Source organism: Emys orbicularis, chromosome 7, assembly GCF_028017835.1.
Source record: "Emys orbicularis isolate rEmyOrb1 chromosome 7, rEmyOrb1.hap1, whole genome shotgun sequence".
Lineage (NCBI taxonomy): Eukaryota > Metazoa > Chordata > Testudines > Emydidae > Emys > Emys orbicularis.
Window position 1 is genome coordinate 99,082,054 of NC_088689.1, and position 15,104 is coordinate 99,097,157.

The 15,104-nt window shown below is 57.4% G+C and overlaps 1 protein-coding gene across 1 annotated transcript; it reads right to left on the reverse strand.

Moving 5' to 3' along the window:
* Nucleotides 1-6,251: 6,251 nt before the first annotated feature.
* On the reverse strand, nt 6,252-14,844 carry LOC135881392 (atypical kinase COQ8A, mitochondrial-like). The gene is made up of 14 exons (XM_065408042.1): nt 14,707-14,844; nt 13,277-13,561; nt 12,899-12,965; nt 12,318-12,395; nt 10,959-11,081; nt 10,586-10,671; nt 10,298-10,438; nt 9,716-9,797; nt 9,244-9,337; nt 8,752-8,893; nt 8,326-8,433; nt 7,337-7,402; nt 7,060-7,146; nt 6,252-6,530 (listed from the first exon to the last, which is right to left on the reverse strand). The coding sequence occupies exons 1-14, from the start codon at nt 14,842-14,844 to the stop codon at nt 6,252-6,254; spliced, it is 1,776 nt and encodes a 591-aa protein (XP_065264114.1).
* Between the last annotated feature and the right edge of the window lie 260 nt (nt 14,845-15,104).

Consider the following 15,104-nt stretch of genomic DNA (forward strand, 5'->3'; position numbering starts at 1 on the left):
AGCTCTGACCCTACGCAGGGGAGGTTGGGCCCCCAACCCCATGTCTCTGGGATGTGCCCCAGATAGTGGGGAGGCCCAGGCTGTGGATCCTTCCCCCACCTTATCTCCAGAAAGCAGCCAGCCAGTTCACTGGCCTGCAGGGCGGGTCCCAGGGGCGCTGGGGAGAGAACTTTCGGTTTGGGTGGCGTGTCAGGGCCAAGGGCAGCGTGGAGGGTGTGTGCATGTGTGTGTGCATGTGAGCTCCCCACTTCCTGGAGATACAATGGGGCAGGGCGGGGGAAGTGCGTGATGAGCCCATCCCGAAGGGAATCAGTTTCCAGGAATCCCGACTTATGCCACAAACCTCAGCCCTGCACTGAGAGTCAGGGCATGTTGGAAAGAACCTTGTCCCAGTCAGAGAGAGAGAGAGAGAGAGAGAGAGGGGAGGGCGGAAATGGCTGGCTGTAGGGTATGTGTCTGGCCAGCTGGTGTGGATACAGACCGATAGGTAGACGAGTGGGGGGATGGATGGAGAGGGAAGTGGACAGCAATGGATGTGTGGATGTATAGATGCCCTGGCTTTCCATGTTTCCTCCTTTCCAAATGGTCAGTCACATTCGTCGCTCAGCACTTTGCTCTTAAATGCAGGTCGCTGGAGTGGGTGCAGCTTGGCCTAAGAGAGGGGTATCTCTGCTAGACAAAGGGTTTCTTCCCAATGCCTCCCTAGAAAGAGGAGACCCTCGCAGCCAGAGCCCTGGGGATCAGAGCCCTTGGCTGTAGTGGGAGCTGTACAGTCCTTTAACCCTCCAGGGCCCTGCCTCAAAGTGAAATTCAGCTCCTGGCCACCTCTTATCATCAATGATCTTGTATGTCATGTGTCCAGGGCAAATGCTAATTCAGGGACACTCCATGCTCCCTCCCTAAATGCCCCCTGCCATTTCAGTGAGATACAGGATTCTTCTGCACTAAGCTATTGGGCAGCATTGTTAAACAATTCCCCACCCCATCCCAGAGGTGGCTGCATCTCAGCTCCAGGGGAGAGGTCCTGGTATAAACAGCCCCTGCACCCCATCCCAAAGGCGGCGGCATCTCAGCACTGGGTGAATCAGCCCGAGGGATGAGGGCGCCACTTAGTGGTCAGTTGGCAGAAGTGCAGCTTCTTAACCTTCCCCTTGGAGCCCTGTCCTTGATCTTCCCCATGTGGCTGAGGGGAGGGATTGGGAGTTTATTCCTTGTACCCCAGTGCTCCATCCCCTTCTCCTGCCACCAGGAACAAAGGTGCATGAATGGAAGGGGCTGAGACACTCTCCCCCCACAGGCTAACTGCAAGTAGTGCAACATACAGACATAGCCCCTCAGCTCCATACCCTAGTCCAGCGGTTCTGGCAACAAAATTACTACATGACCCTGAGGGAGGGGGCGGAGACAGAGCCCCACAACTCTGGGTGGGGGTAGAGCTCAGGCTTCAGCCCCATGTCCCCAGAAAGTCTAATGCTGGCCCGGCCCTGGTGACCCCATTAAAATGGGATTGCAACCCTCTTTGGGGTCCCAACCCACAGTTTGAAAACTGCTGAGGCCTAACCCATCTTGCCCTCAGGATAGATCCACTGCCCACCTTTGGGACACAAGTCTGATTCCTCTCCCCTATGCTTGGAATTGACTCCCTTCTGCTATTCATCTTTGGCCAGCAGGGGTCACTCCACCTATAGCTCAGCCCATGCAGCAATTGGTAGCAGAGTAGAAAAGCCTGCCCGACCTATATCTCCCAGACTTGGCTATCAGAAAAGGCCCTGTAATAGCCAAAGCGCATCCTTGAATCCACAGGTCTAATTTCCCCTCCCCATTTCGCAGGGGGAGACATGCCTTTAACCAGTTCAGGGAGCCACTCACACTGGGCTGTTGGGCAGGAGCTTTTCTTGACACCATTGTAAAGTCCCATTCATTGCCCCACCCCACCAAAGGCTTTGCCACACACACACACCAGTTCAGCATTTCATTCTTTTTATTGGGGATACGTTGGTTGCTGCATTTGGATTACAATCCTCAGAGTTGCCTCTTTGGGAAGACACCAAGACTGCAATGCACATGTGCTGCATTACCTAGAGTTACACCTAGGGGGAGACACACACTGCAATGTGCCTGGACTACAATGCCTGGCTCTGCCCAGAGGGGGAGACATACACACAGTGCAATGTATATGGGCTGCAGTGTCTGGCTCTCCCACTAGGGGGAGATACCTGTACAGCAATGTACATGGGCTGCAACTAGGGTGACCAGATAGCAAGTGTGAAAAATAGGGACGGGGTGGGGGGTAATAGGAGCCTATATAAGAAAAAGACCCAAAAATCGGGACTGTCCCTATAAAATCGGGACATCTGGTCACCCTAGCTGCAACGCCTGTCTCAGCCCTTACTTGGAAATGCACATGTAACCCCTGTTTGTGTTTTTTTCTGGGGAGCCTTGGAATTTCAGAGTCTTGGGTTGCTCCTTCCCCAAGCCCTGTTGGTGTTTCCCTGAAGCTTCCTAACAGTCTGCTGCAATCTCTGAGATACCCTTGCATGATCTGTCTTGTTTTGGCAGTCCAAGGCATAGTGACCATCTCTTCCACAGTTATAAAAGAAACCTTCTTGCTGGCTATCACCCCTCCTGCTACTCTCCCCTCTTGAGGATGGCACAGTATGTCCCTGAGCCTTCATCATGGCCACTTCTCGGGTCAAATCTCTCAGTGCTGCTGCCACTGACGGGGCGTCTTCCATCTCTCCAAGCACTGTGGTGGTGCGACTCCCTGCCATCTTCGGCTGCACCACTGCATCCACTTGCAACAATCGCTCCTCCTCTTCACGTATCTCTCGAATGAGCTTGTGGAATGGGAGTGGGTTTTGGGCCTGCTCCCTCAGCTGCAGTCGCCACAACATCAACCCATCTTGTCGGGTGCCCCAAAGGATTTGGTCCAACCTAGCGGAATCAATGCGCTTGGTGGGGATGCCCTCCTTCCACACTACCTGCTGTAGCAAATCCTCTAGTCTCCTGATGAAATCCGACAATCGTTCGTGGGGCTCCTGATAGGTATGGCGGAAACGATAATACAGGTCTTCACTGCTATCAGTAGTACCGTAGACATTCTCAAGAGCGGTTAAATAGTCTTGCACTGTGGCAGCTGGTTGTGAGTCTTTCAGGGCTCAGATAATTCGCATGGCAGGTCCCCTCAGACTCTCAAGCACACGTTTCCGCTTCTCAGCATCAGAGCATTCCCACTCTTGGACAAGTGGCACTGTAAAATCCCTCCAGGTCTCATAATCATCCTCCCCTGAGGGTACAGGTGACACCCCCAAGAATGAACGTAACCGCTTGTAAGGAGCACTTTCATATACCGGCTTCAATGCATCTTTGAAAGCGTTTCACAGCTCTTTGGTCCATCCCACCAGGCTGGGTGCTGCAGGTGTTGGAGTCCCTCCTAATGCCAAAATTAATTCTTCTCTTGTCCGCTTCTCATCCACCATCAGAGCTTGCAATTTCTGCGCTAAAGAATCCACCTCAAGTGACACAGGCACACTAGGAGGGGACTGCTCTGCCCCCAGAATTGTCCAGGGAATACCTTCTACTTGCATCTCTTTGGGCACTTTATCAAGATCTGCTTCCTTGGAGTGAGTACACAGTGCTACCATGCCCTTCACTTTGCGGTTGTAAATATGGGTGCGGACCTTTACCCTCCCCAGTATTTCAGCTGCATCTAGGCTCTCCTCAATTTCATTTGGATCCATCTCTTCTGGGAACCCCGCCACCAGCACAGCTTTGGTTACTGGGATTCGTACCCCTCGGCACAGGTCTTCTAGTAATCCTCTCTCCGTTTTTTTTTTTTTAAACTGAGATGAAAGTCACTCAGGAGTTTCTTTGCTCTGTGAAGAAGAGCCCAGGGTGCACAATGTAGGTGTGTGTGTGTGTGTGTGTACTGCTAAGTCCCCGTACGGGCCACCAAGTGTAACTTTAGCGCCCTCGTGGCCAAGATGGAGTCTGCTTTGCAGGCAGCTCTGGCCAAGAGAAGGCGCGCGCAAGAATGCAGCAGGAGAAATCCCTTCCACCCCAGGGGCACCTGTTCCAAACCCCCCAGAGTGAACACCCACACCCACAGGAAAAGTACAGTGGATATAACAAGGGAAATATTTATTTACAGAGGGATGAGAGGAGAAAAACAACAAGGGGAAATATAAGGGAGGGTAAAACAGGGTTGCATCCAAACCAAGGCCCCACAGGCCCAGTGGTAGCACAGTCTGGAAGGGCAGACACTGAGCAATGTGTCTGCACACAGAGTTCAGGAGTCCTGAGCAAAGTTCCAGTCCAGTGGTGAGTCTTGGGTGCTCCTGGTCATCTTCGGCGCCAGTGAACTTTCCCCAACAAACCCCTCCGGTGCCCTCTTCTGCTGCTCTCTGCAAAGCCACACAGAGCAACCACCTCCCCACTTAACTACCTAGCAACCTCCCTCCTTGTTCCCAATGCAGAGTCACAAGCCCCAGTACTCACAGCCCCATGCAGCTCTGGGCAGCAGTGATCAGGGCCGGCTTTAGAAAGTGCGGGGCCCGATTCGAATAGTTTTGACAGGGCCCCGGCAGGGATGACTAAAAAAAAAAAAAACCACGTAAAAAAACACGTGGGGCTTGTACTCACCGGGCGGCGCTCCTAGTCTTCGGCGGTGGGTCCTTCACTCGCTCCGGGTCTTCGGCGGCACTGAAGGATCTGCCACCGAAGTGCCGCCGAAGACCCGGAGCGCCGCCGGGTGAGTAAAAATTAAAAAGGAGCCTCTAGCCAGGGAAGGGAGTCTCAGCCACTTCTTCCGCCCTGCCCCCCGGCGGCCCTGCCACTGGGCGCGGGGCCCTCTTAGGCGCGGGGCCCAATTTGGGGGAATTGGTGGAATTGGCCTAAAGCTGGCCCTGTCAGTGATACTGGGTCCGGCCTGTCCTTCTCTGGCAATTCTTCCCTGACACAGTGCTCCTCCTGGCTCCTGTCCTGGGCTGTCCCCGATCGGCCCTGTCCGTCTCAGGCCTCGGGAAGGTTCTCTGCTGCTTCACTTTTCCAGGGCCTGCAGGCTGCCTCCACCTCTCCTTGGAGCTCCAGCCCCGGGAGTTTCCCTCCTTTTTTTCTTACTCTTCCCCTCCCCCAGGAAAAAGATTTAAAGGGGCCATGCTCTCCAAACCCTAAAGGGGTTACACACACATGCACAAACACCCAGCCTGGTGCTGCCCCTAGACAGAGGAAGATATCCATACAGTAAAGTGCATGGGCTGTAATGCCTGGCTCAGGCTCTGGGTGAGGACACGCGCGCCCACCCTGTAGTGTTCATGGGCTGTAATGCCTGGTGCTGCCCCTAGGGGAAGGCAGGCATACACCACAATGCACATGGGCTACATTGGCTAGGGAGATACGTGAAGACTGGGAGACAGATGGGGTCGCTCCCCTGCTGTGGGAGGGTCATGACATCAACTCCTTTGCTCCGCCTCTGATGCCAGCATGAAGTGGAGGGTTCCCCATGGAGCCGCAGGGCCTGTTTCTGGGTGGGGGATCCCAGTTGGGTGCAGAGATGGATGGAGGGCAGGCTCATGGCGGCGGGAGGGGTTACAGTGGGCGACAGGCCTTGGGCTCCCCTGTGTAGAATTCACCAGCATGACCAGGGTGGGAAAGGGGAACCCCCCCAGCTTTCCTCAAGTCCATGACAATTACCCAATCACCCCCTCCCCGGCTCCCTCTGCTTGGTGTTTAGTTTCTTAATGGTTTCCTCAAAAATCTCATCATCCTGTTCGAGCTCCCTCGAAACTCACATAAGACTTCCTAATAAGGGTCCCTTGAAACTCCCACATCCCTGAGGGCTCCCTTGAAACTCCTCTCATTCTATGAGGGCTCCTTCGAAACGCCTCTCATTCTATGAGGGCTCCCTCAAAACTCACCTGAAACCTACCTATGAGGGTCCCTTGAAACTCTCAGTCCCACCCTTCTATGAGGGCCCCTTTGAAATTCTCCAGTCTCTGAGAGCCCCCTTGAAACTGTCACGAACCTGAGGGCTCCGTTGAAATTCCCATCATTCCATGAAGTCTCCCTAAAAAATCCCTTTAGTCCAGCCCAGAAAGGTTCCTTGAAACTCCAATCATTCAAAGGCGCAGGGGCTCCCAATGTACTCTCCATGATGGCATCCATAAGCCCCCAGGATCCCCCTGTGGGTGCCACACCCCGAAATGTCTGCTGGGCCCCCCACCCTACCAGGACGCCACCCACATTCTGCAGTCTCAGCCCTCCCGGCCCCAGTAGCGGGCATAGGCCTGGCGGAAGATGGGCCGGCAGGGGATGCGGGCACCAAGCCGGGCACAGATGAGGAAGGAGCCGGCCATCTTGCGGTGGAGGGAGTAGGTCTCCTCAGGGGGCGGTGTCAGGCGGTGTTGCAGCATGATGGGCAGGAGGGTGTGGATCCGGTGTGTCGTGTTCTGGGCCCCAAAGTCGAAGGGGCCGTCGGCAGCAAAGGCCTCGCCCAGGATCATCACGGCGTCTACGTGGGCATCCTTCATTGCCTGGGGGAGAGGAGCATAGGACAGGCCCAGGGCAGGACGCCTGGGGGCAGGAGGGGCATGGGGGGGTAGGCTGGGAGCTTGGGGGACATGAGGGGTCAGGGTGGTGTGAGAGCACCTGAGGGGCACAGAGAGGGCTGAGTGGGTGGGCAGGGATTGGAGGGAAACATGGTGGACGGGACCGAGGCGGGCATGGAAGGGGTTAGAGTACGGGGGGGGGGGCATAGAGGGGACTGAAGCAGTGAGCAGGGCCTGGGAGACATAGGGTGGGGTCAGGTAGCAGGGGAGACAGAGGGAGCTGAGGGTGCAGAGGTATGGGGAGGTGGGCAGGACCCGGGAGCACAGAGGTGACCGAGGGGAGCACACAGGCAGACAGGAGTAGGTGCAGGAAACTGGCTAGGAGAGCCAGGGAAGTTGGGCAGAGCTTGGAGCATAGAGATGGCTGCGGGGAGCAGGGTTCTGCCCCCCATCATCTGGGCACTGGCCCCCCCAACCTCCATGTTGTGGCCAGGGAGGGGCCCAAGGGTCTCACCTGAGTCTCATAGCCCGTGAGGAACCGAAGCGCAATGGATCCCTGCAGCACCCCAGCCCGGTCGCCCTCAGCCGCAGCCTTAATGATCTGGAACCATTAGCAGAGCAGCCCAGAGGCCTTGTGAGATGGGCACAGGGCTCAAAACACTCCTGCCCCGCTCCCTATAGTGCCCTCTGCTGGGAGAGGCCAGGGCTGGAGTAGCCAGGGGCTCCCCCCAACAGCCAGAGCTCCTGCCTTCCTCCCTGCAGCACCCCCTGCTGGACAGTAGTAGTCTCACCTCAATGTACTGATCCGTAAAGGCCTTGTCAAAGCTGCGGGTGGCTCCGAAATCCAGCAGCGCCACCTGATGTCCAACACAGGGAAGAGTGGGTCAGAATCAGCTGAGAAGCCCAGGTCTGGGATGGGCTGTGGGGGCTGGGGAGGGATCAGCCCACCCTCCCCCACAAATCACACTGTTAGTGCTGGCCGGGGGAGGAGTTGGGCTGCCTGGACCCAAACTGAGTGACACTACTGGGGGAGGGGAGTGCAGCTGCCCGTGGTCAGGGGGAGGCCCCCAAGCTGTGTCCTAGGGACAGTACCGTGGGACGTGTTACATTTGTGGGGCAGGTTGGCACTGAGCATCCAGACCATATCTCCCACATGATTGGAGTGGGGTACATGGGCTAGGCACATGGTGGGGTGGTAGGACATGGTTGAGGGGTTCATAGTGAGGAGTGCAGCTGGGGGAGGGGGAGCTGATGGGAGGGAGGGAGTGGGGGTGTCAGCCATGCAGGGTGGGCCTCAGCCCATTCAGGCACAGTTGGCAGGCTGTGGCATGGGGGGCAGGAGCATAGTGCGGGGACATGTGGGGTGGGGGTAGTAGATCACTGCTTGTAGAAGGGAGACAGGATGCAGGGGAGAATCCCCCCATATTGGGAGGGGGCATGGCTGGCAGGCTGTGACATGGAAAGACAGAGGCACAGTGGGGAGGGGGCAGATGTGTGGGGTGGTGGGTCTCTTCCTATGCTGGGAAGAGGGTTGCAGCAACACAGGGGGCAGTAGGGGTCTCCCCCATTCAGGGAAGGGTAGGGTGACCAGACAGCAAGTGTGAAAAATTGTGACAGGGGGTGGGGGAGTAATAGGAGCCCATTTAAAAAAAAGCTCCAAATAGGGGGGGTCATGGCTGGCTGGCTCTGACATGGGGGGGCTGTAGAGGGTCTCCCCCTTCGGGGAAAGGGGTCGCTGCTGGCTGGCTCTGATATGGATGGCAACGGGAGGTGTCCATACCTTGCAGCTGTGTGGATCATAGAAGAAGTTGGACCAGTTGGGGTCAGTCTGCATGTAGCGGAAGTGGAAGAGCTCCCGCACGCACAGATCCAGGATACTGGAGCAGATCTGTGGGGGCGAGAGAGAGCCCAGCGCTGAACACAATGGCCCCCAGCCCTGCTCTCCCCCTCCCCATGACAGGCCCCCTCCCCCACTAGGATCAGGCTGGGAACTGCCTCCCTCCGATAGCAGCAGCACTGGCTCCACGTCCCAGAGTTAAGGTGAAAAGGGTCGGACATGGAACAGGGTCTGCGGGTGCAGGATCCTGAGGCAGGCGTGAGCAGAGGGCATCCAAGAGGGGGATTCCAAGGGGGGTGAGAGAGAGACTAGGAGTGTGTCCCAGGGCGTGGGATCCTGTGTGCATGCGAGTGTCTTTCCCCCCCTCACCATGTTGCGTGTCTCCTGGTCCAGCCCCTGGGCCTGGTCGAGGGGGAAGCCGGGCACCAACTCCATGGTCAGTACCCGCTGGGTGCTCAGCTCACTGATCACCGACGGCACATAGAACACCGGGTCGCCCTGCAACAGCTGCCTGTGGGGGCAATGTAACCGGAGAGGCTATGTCAGTGTGGGCTCTGTACCAGCCTAACCCCCCCAACACACACACACACTGGGGGACTGTGCCTGAGTGGTCGCCTGTACCATCCCCATGGTGACTGTGCCAGAGCGGCTGCCTGTACCATCCCTTTACCAGGCGGTTGGGCCAGTGTGTACCATCTCCCGGGCAACTGTGCCAGAGTGGCCAACTGTACCACTCTTCCAGGTGATTGTGCCAGTGTGGCTGACAACACCAGCCCCCAGGCAAGTGTGCCAGAATGGCTGACTGTACCATCTCCTGGGCGACTAGGCCAGTGTGGATGTGACACTGACATGGGCACTTACTGAAATCTCGTGGCACAGGCAGCCTCCCGCTTGTAGTCGCACTCCAAGGCCAGCTCACGGCTCATTACCTCGATGGCATGTTCAGGGAAAAGCCCTGCGGGGAAGCGGGCAAGGAAGGAACGTCAGTGCCAGCGCTCAGCTCAGCCCAGCATCTAGGAGCCCAGAGTGAGTCACACCCTCTGTCACTATCCCCATTCCAGAGACAGGGAAACTGAGGCTCCCAGAGGGGAGGGGACTTGCCCAAAGCCACATATGGTCAAGCTTGAAACCCAGGAGTCCTGGCTCCCAGCCCCGTCCCCGCACACACCACGCTCGCAGAATGTCATTAGAAGAGTTGGGATTTGGCCAGGACACCAGGGTCCCAACTCTTGGGGGAAGGCCTAAGAGGGCTTGGGCTCTCTTGGGACCAGGAGGGGGCAAGGCATGGTAGCACCCAGGGGGAATGTGGGCCCTTGAGTCTGGGACCTGGTACCTTCAGGCAGCGCGTTGCTCAGACTCAGTAGGGAGATGAGGTTCCGGACATCACTGTTGATGCTCTGGGCAATGCCTGGGTACTGGGGGAAAGGGAAACGGGGTCAGACCCAGGGGCCACAGGGCCTGCCCATGGCACAGATGTCATGAACCAAAGGACGCACATGGGGGTATCGAGGTCCTCAAAGGAGCCAGAGTGGGAAGTTAAATGTAGCCACTGGCAGGTGGGTGAGGGAAGCTCCTTCAGTCCAAACATACAGATGCCAAGACCTTTCCCATCAGCCCCTTGGGCAAACAGGCATCAGCCACAGAGGGCCAGACTGGGACATGGCAGCCAATTGGATGGGGTGAAATCACTGCCACCCAGTGCCCTGGGAAACCAGCTTCCAACATGGCCACCAGTGCACCAGGGGGACTGGCCTCCAACATGGACACCTTTGCCCAGTGCTCCAGGGGAAGCGGCCTCTAACACAGCTGCCACCAGCGACCCAGGAAGACCAGCCGCCACATGGCCACTGCTCTGCTTGCTGGGAGTTCGGGCTGCCTGCAGGGGGATCTGGGCTCGCCTGAGCCCTGCTGATACCTGGATTTTCATGGCCACATTGCGCCCATCCAGCAGCTGCGCCAGATGCACCTGCCCAATGGACGCAGCAGCGAAGGGGCGCTCCTCGAACCAGGCCAGCCGCCTGCGCCAGTCTGGGCCCAGCTCGCTGTGCAGCACCCCCTGCATGGAGAAGGGAGAATAGCAGGGTCAGTGCCAACCACCCCCACCTCTTGCCCCCGCACATCTCAGGTTTGCCCCCCCACCTTCCCATGCCCCCCCCCCAGTCCTCCCACCTTCCGAGTCTGTCCCCTCCCACACCCCACTCACCATCATTTGCTTAGTGGGCATGAAGTCGGCGCTGTGCCTGACCCTCTCAAAGATCTTCTGGAGCGCAGGGTTAATAAGAGCGTCATCTGGGGGGTACAAAGCAGGGGGGAGCATCAGAGGCTGCGTTGGGGGGGATGTGACATTGGGGATGCCACGCCTCATGACGCCAGGCTGCAGGGAAGGAGCAGTGGGGTGACACTGGGCAGAGCGAAGGGGGGTCTGGCTGGGGAACTGTCCCCGCAGCAAGCCCCACACCTGGGGGACACAGTGGAGTTCAGTGCTAGGGAGCCCTAGCAAATAGGCTGTAGGGAATGATCCTGCCCTGGATTTGGGGGTGTTGGCTGCCCCCCTCCCAATCCTCCCGCCTCCTCACCTTGGATGCTCAGCATCTGGCCGAGTTTCAGGGCCGCGCCCCGCACCTTGCACAGAGTCCTGACGATCCGCTCTGCATTGGCTTCAGACAGGAGGGCACCTGAGCTCGAGGGTGACGGCTCACCTGGGGGTGGGGGGAGAACAAAGGAGTGGTCATGTCAGAGCTAACCCCCATAACCTCTGGGGAGACCCCTACCAACAGCATGGATCCCTGCCTGTCAACCACAGCATCACAGATCTGGCAGCCAAGTACCCCCTTCCGGGGGGGAGGGAGGGGTGTTGTTCACTGGAGCTGGGTGACCCTTTTCACCCCACCTGTTACTTCACTGACAAACGGCAATTCCATGACCCCCAAACTTCTCCCAAAGGCCTGTGGATTTTGCCACTTTTTTCATTTAAAGACATTTTTCAATCCTTCAGCACAATTCAGGAGAAATCACAGGGGCCGGCTGGGCCAGCGCTGAAAAAAAATGTTGCAATTTTGCAACTTGAAGCGACTTTTTGATCTAACACGTCCTTCCATTACCAGTGACAAATCGTTTTCAGAGGCTCTGAAGCCCAAACAAAACGATTTGTTCACACCCCCCTCCCCCGCAATGAATCCTTTCCAACCAGCCAGCGCTAGTACTGCCCCTGCCCCCCACATCACTGGAAAAATCCTGCTGGCAAGGGGCCCAGCCCTGCCTGGCGGCCACATCCAAATCCCCTGCTCCCCCTGGCGCTAGAATCACACCAGCCATTTGGCCCAGCTGGCGCCCTGCCCTCCAGCCCAAGCCACAGGTTCAAGCCCTTGGGTTGTGACCTGCTTTTCTCCCCCAATCCCCACAGGAGACAATGAGGTCACAGGAAAGATGTGCCCCACTCCCATTGCGCACACACAGGGCAGGGGTCTCCAGGCAGCCTCAGTGCACCATGGAGATGGGTGTCCAATAGTGCAAGACACTGAGTGTGCATGTGAGCCAGGGAGTGTGAGATTCTACGTATGCAGGTGCCCAAGCGTGATTACTTGTGCATTGAGCCCCTGCCCCCAAGGCAGCTTCCAACACTGCTACTGTTGGGGGTGAGTTAGTGTAAAAGGGCCCCAGGTGTATTCACAAGAGCACATGTGTGTCCACATGTGTACATGTGAATGAGCGTGCGAGGGGGATTCCAATTGTGTCTGTACCTGACCACAGGAGTGTCTGAGTGTGCGAGAGGGATTTCAGTTATCTCTGTACCTGACCAGGACCATATCTGAATGTTTGAGAAGGATTCTGATTGTGTCCATACCCGACCACCAGTGTGTCTGAGTGTGCGAGGGAGATTCTGATTGTGCCTGTCCAAGTGTGTGAGTGGGCTGCCACCAGTGTCCTTCACTCACCTTTCACAACTGTTTCTGCCCGGAAGGATTTCTTGGCAGCTTCCACCAGGACCCCGATCCCGACGCTCACGGCTAAGCCTAGGGGACAGAGTGGAGGAATAACACACCAGGCCAACCAGCCCTACTTCACTGCTCCACTGGGGGAGGGGGGTACCAAGCCACCCGCACACTGACCTCCAGAGCCACCCGCCCCACAAAGCATCCAACAAGTCATCCCTTAAACCCCATGGAGCTGCTGACACGGCCCCTGGGAACACTTTCCTTCCTGATCTACTGTCTCCTGTTCCCCTGGAGACTAGCTTGCCAGCCTCTGTGTGTGTCCGTCCAGACCGGGTGCAGCAGGGCTAGTGCTATACACAACACAGCGCCCCCTGCTGAGCTGCCTCTCCTGACCCCACAGGGACCCATCCCCCGCCAACTCAGCCTCCATGACCTGTTCAACGCTGGGCCTCTCTGACAATGAAGATTGAAGCTGGGACCCCCTAGAGGGGAAATGCCCCATGTCCCGTCCCCTGGGTCAGCTGGGGCCCTTGTGCAGGGAAGACTTTCCCTTATCAGGGCATGTGCTGGATGCTTCTTACCCCCAAAGTTGGCCAGCCTGCCGAGCCGAGTCGCGGGGACCTTCCGCTCACAGGATTTGTCACTGAGCTGCAAAACAGAGCAGGGGTGACTCTCCCAGACAGCGCCTGTCTCCCCGCATGGCAGCATGGGAGCAGAAAGCCCTGTGTACTCCTACCCACTGCCTGGTCACAGACAGAAATAAAACCCAGGAGTCCTGTCTCCCAGCCCCCTTGCTCTAACTCACTAGACCCCACTCTTCTCCCACCACTGAGGATAGAACCCAGGAGTCCTGACTCCCTGCTCTAACCACTACATTCCTCCCCTCCCTGAATTGAGAATAGAGCCCAGGTACCCTGATTCCCAGACCCCTGCCCTAACCACTAGACCCACCCCCTTACCATATGTCTGTAGGGCCGGATGGGTGGCACCTTGGTGTCTCTGGCCTTTTGCACGTCTTCAGCTGTCAGCCTGCCCACTGCAGGAGAGTTCTGATGGTACAAACGCCAGGGGCCCATGGAACGGACCAGGAAGAGGGACAGGACATGGTCCAGCTGTGGTGTCCAGAGCAGAGAGCCAGCCCCTTGCCCCAGCACAGGAGACCAGCACCCTGGGCGAGCAGGTCTGGGACTGGCAAAGGATTTTGGGATAACACCAGGCGTAATGGTCCAGTCAGAGCTGCAAGTCTGGGAAAGGGGAGAAACATCACCCCTTTATGGGTGGGGGCTGGGATACTGTCTGGTACCCCTTGTCCCAGTCTCCTCCCCCCACAAGCCAGCCTGTCCTCCCACCCTATAGCCAGATCAGCAACGGTGTCCCCTAGAGAGGAAAGGCCCCAGGCACCATTCCTAGCCCCCTTGGGTCATCCAGTCCTCCCATCCTGGGGCCAGATTGGAGCTGGCACCCCCTAGAGGGGAAAGGCCCCGTATCCCATTCCCAATACGCACACTCCCGTCAGAGAATCGGACATGATAACAGACTTCAAATATGTAAAGGGCTGTTATAAAGAGTACGGGGATCAATTGTTCTCTGTGTCCACTGGAGGCAGGACACGAAGTAATGGGCTCAGGGCCGGCTCCAGGCACCAGCCGAGCAAGCTGGTGCTTGGGGCGGCAGATTGAACGAGGTGGCATTCCGCCCAATCCTAGGGCGGCAAGGCCGTTTTTGTTTTTCTTTTTTTTGTTCCGCTCCGGCCGCCCTGTAGGGGGCGGCGGCGCGGAGGACGGGAGCACCCTGCAGCAAGCCCGGCAGGGCAGTCCTCATCCTTCCCTCCCCCGCCGACCGGAGTGGAGCCCTCCCGGCAGGCGGCAGGCGGTGCGCAGCGCAGCGGGAGGGGCCGCGTGGCAGCGCCCCGCTGTAGCCCTGGCCGCCCCCCTTCTCTCTCTCTCCCGCCCGCTCCCTCCCCCTCCCCCTCCCCCCACTAGCCGGTCCCCCTGGACCCGTGCTCCGGCGCACAGATCACTGGTGGGTTTTTTTGGTTTTGTTTTTTTTTGCTTTGCCGTTCTGGCCGCCCCGTTTTTTTTTTTGCTTGGGGCTGCCAAAAAGCCAGAGCCGGCCCTGAATGGGCTTAATCTGCAGCAAGGGAGATTTAGTTTAGATATTAGGAAAAACTTTCTAAGGGTAGTTAAGCTCTGGAACAGGCTGCCAGGGGAGGCTGTGGAATCCCCGTCATGGGAGGGTTTTAAGAATAGGTTGGACAAACACCTGTCAGGGATGCTCTGGGTTTACTTGGCCCTGCCTCAGCACAGGGGGCTGGACTTAATGACCTCTCAAGACTCCTTCCGACCCTACATTGCTATGATTCTAATCTTCTGGCCAGACCCATTTGTACCTTGTCTCCTCTCCTGAAGCGGTCCAGTTTCCTCTGGCGTCCCCCCGATGCTGACACAAAGCGAAGAGGGGATATTGGGAACTCCCCCAGGGTCCGGCCAGCCAGGGGGAGCCCCTTCTTCATCATGATCTCAGCCATGGAGAGCTCTGCAGAGAGGGAACCACTAAGAGCTCAGGGCAGGGAGCTTGCAGCACAGAGACACACACAGCCCTGGCCGGGGACATGTCCTGAACCCACCGATGGGACACAGACACCCAGCATGTGAAGGAATGACCTGGGGTGGTCCCAGAGTGTACAGGCAGGGTGGGCTAGTGGTTAGAGCAGGGGCGCTGGGCATCAGGATTCCGGGGTTCTGTTAATAAATATTACAAAATCTAATATTAAATTATCCAGGATTA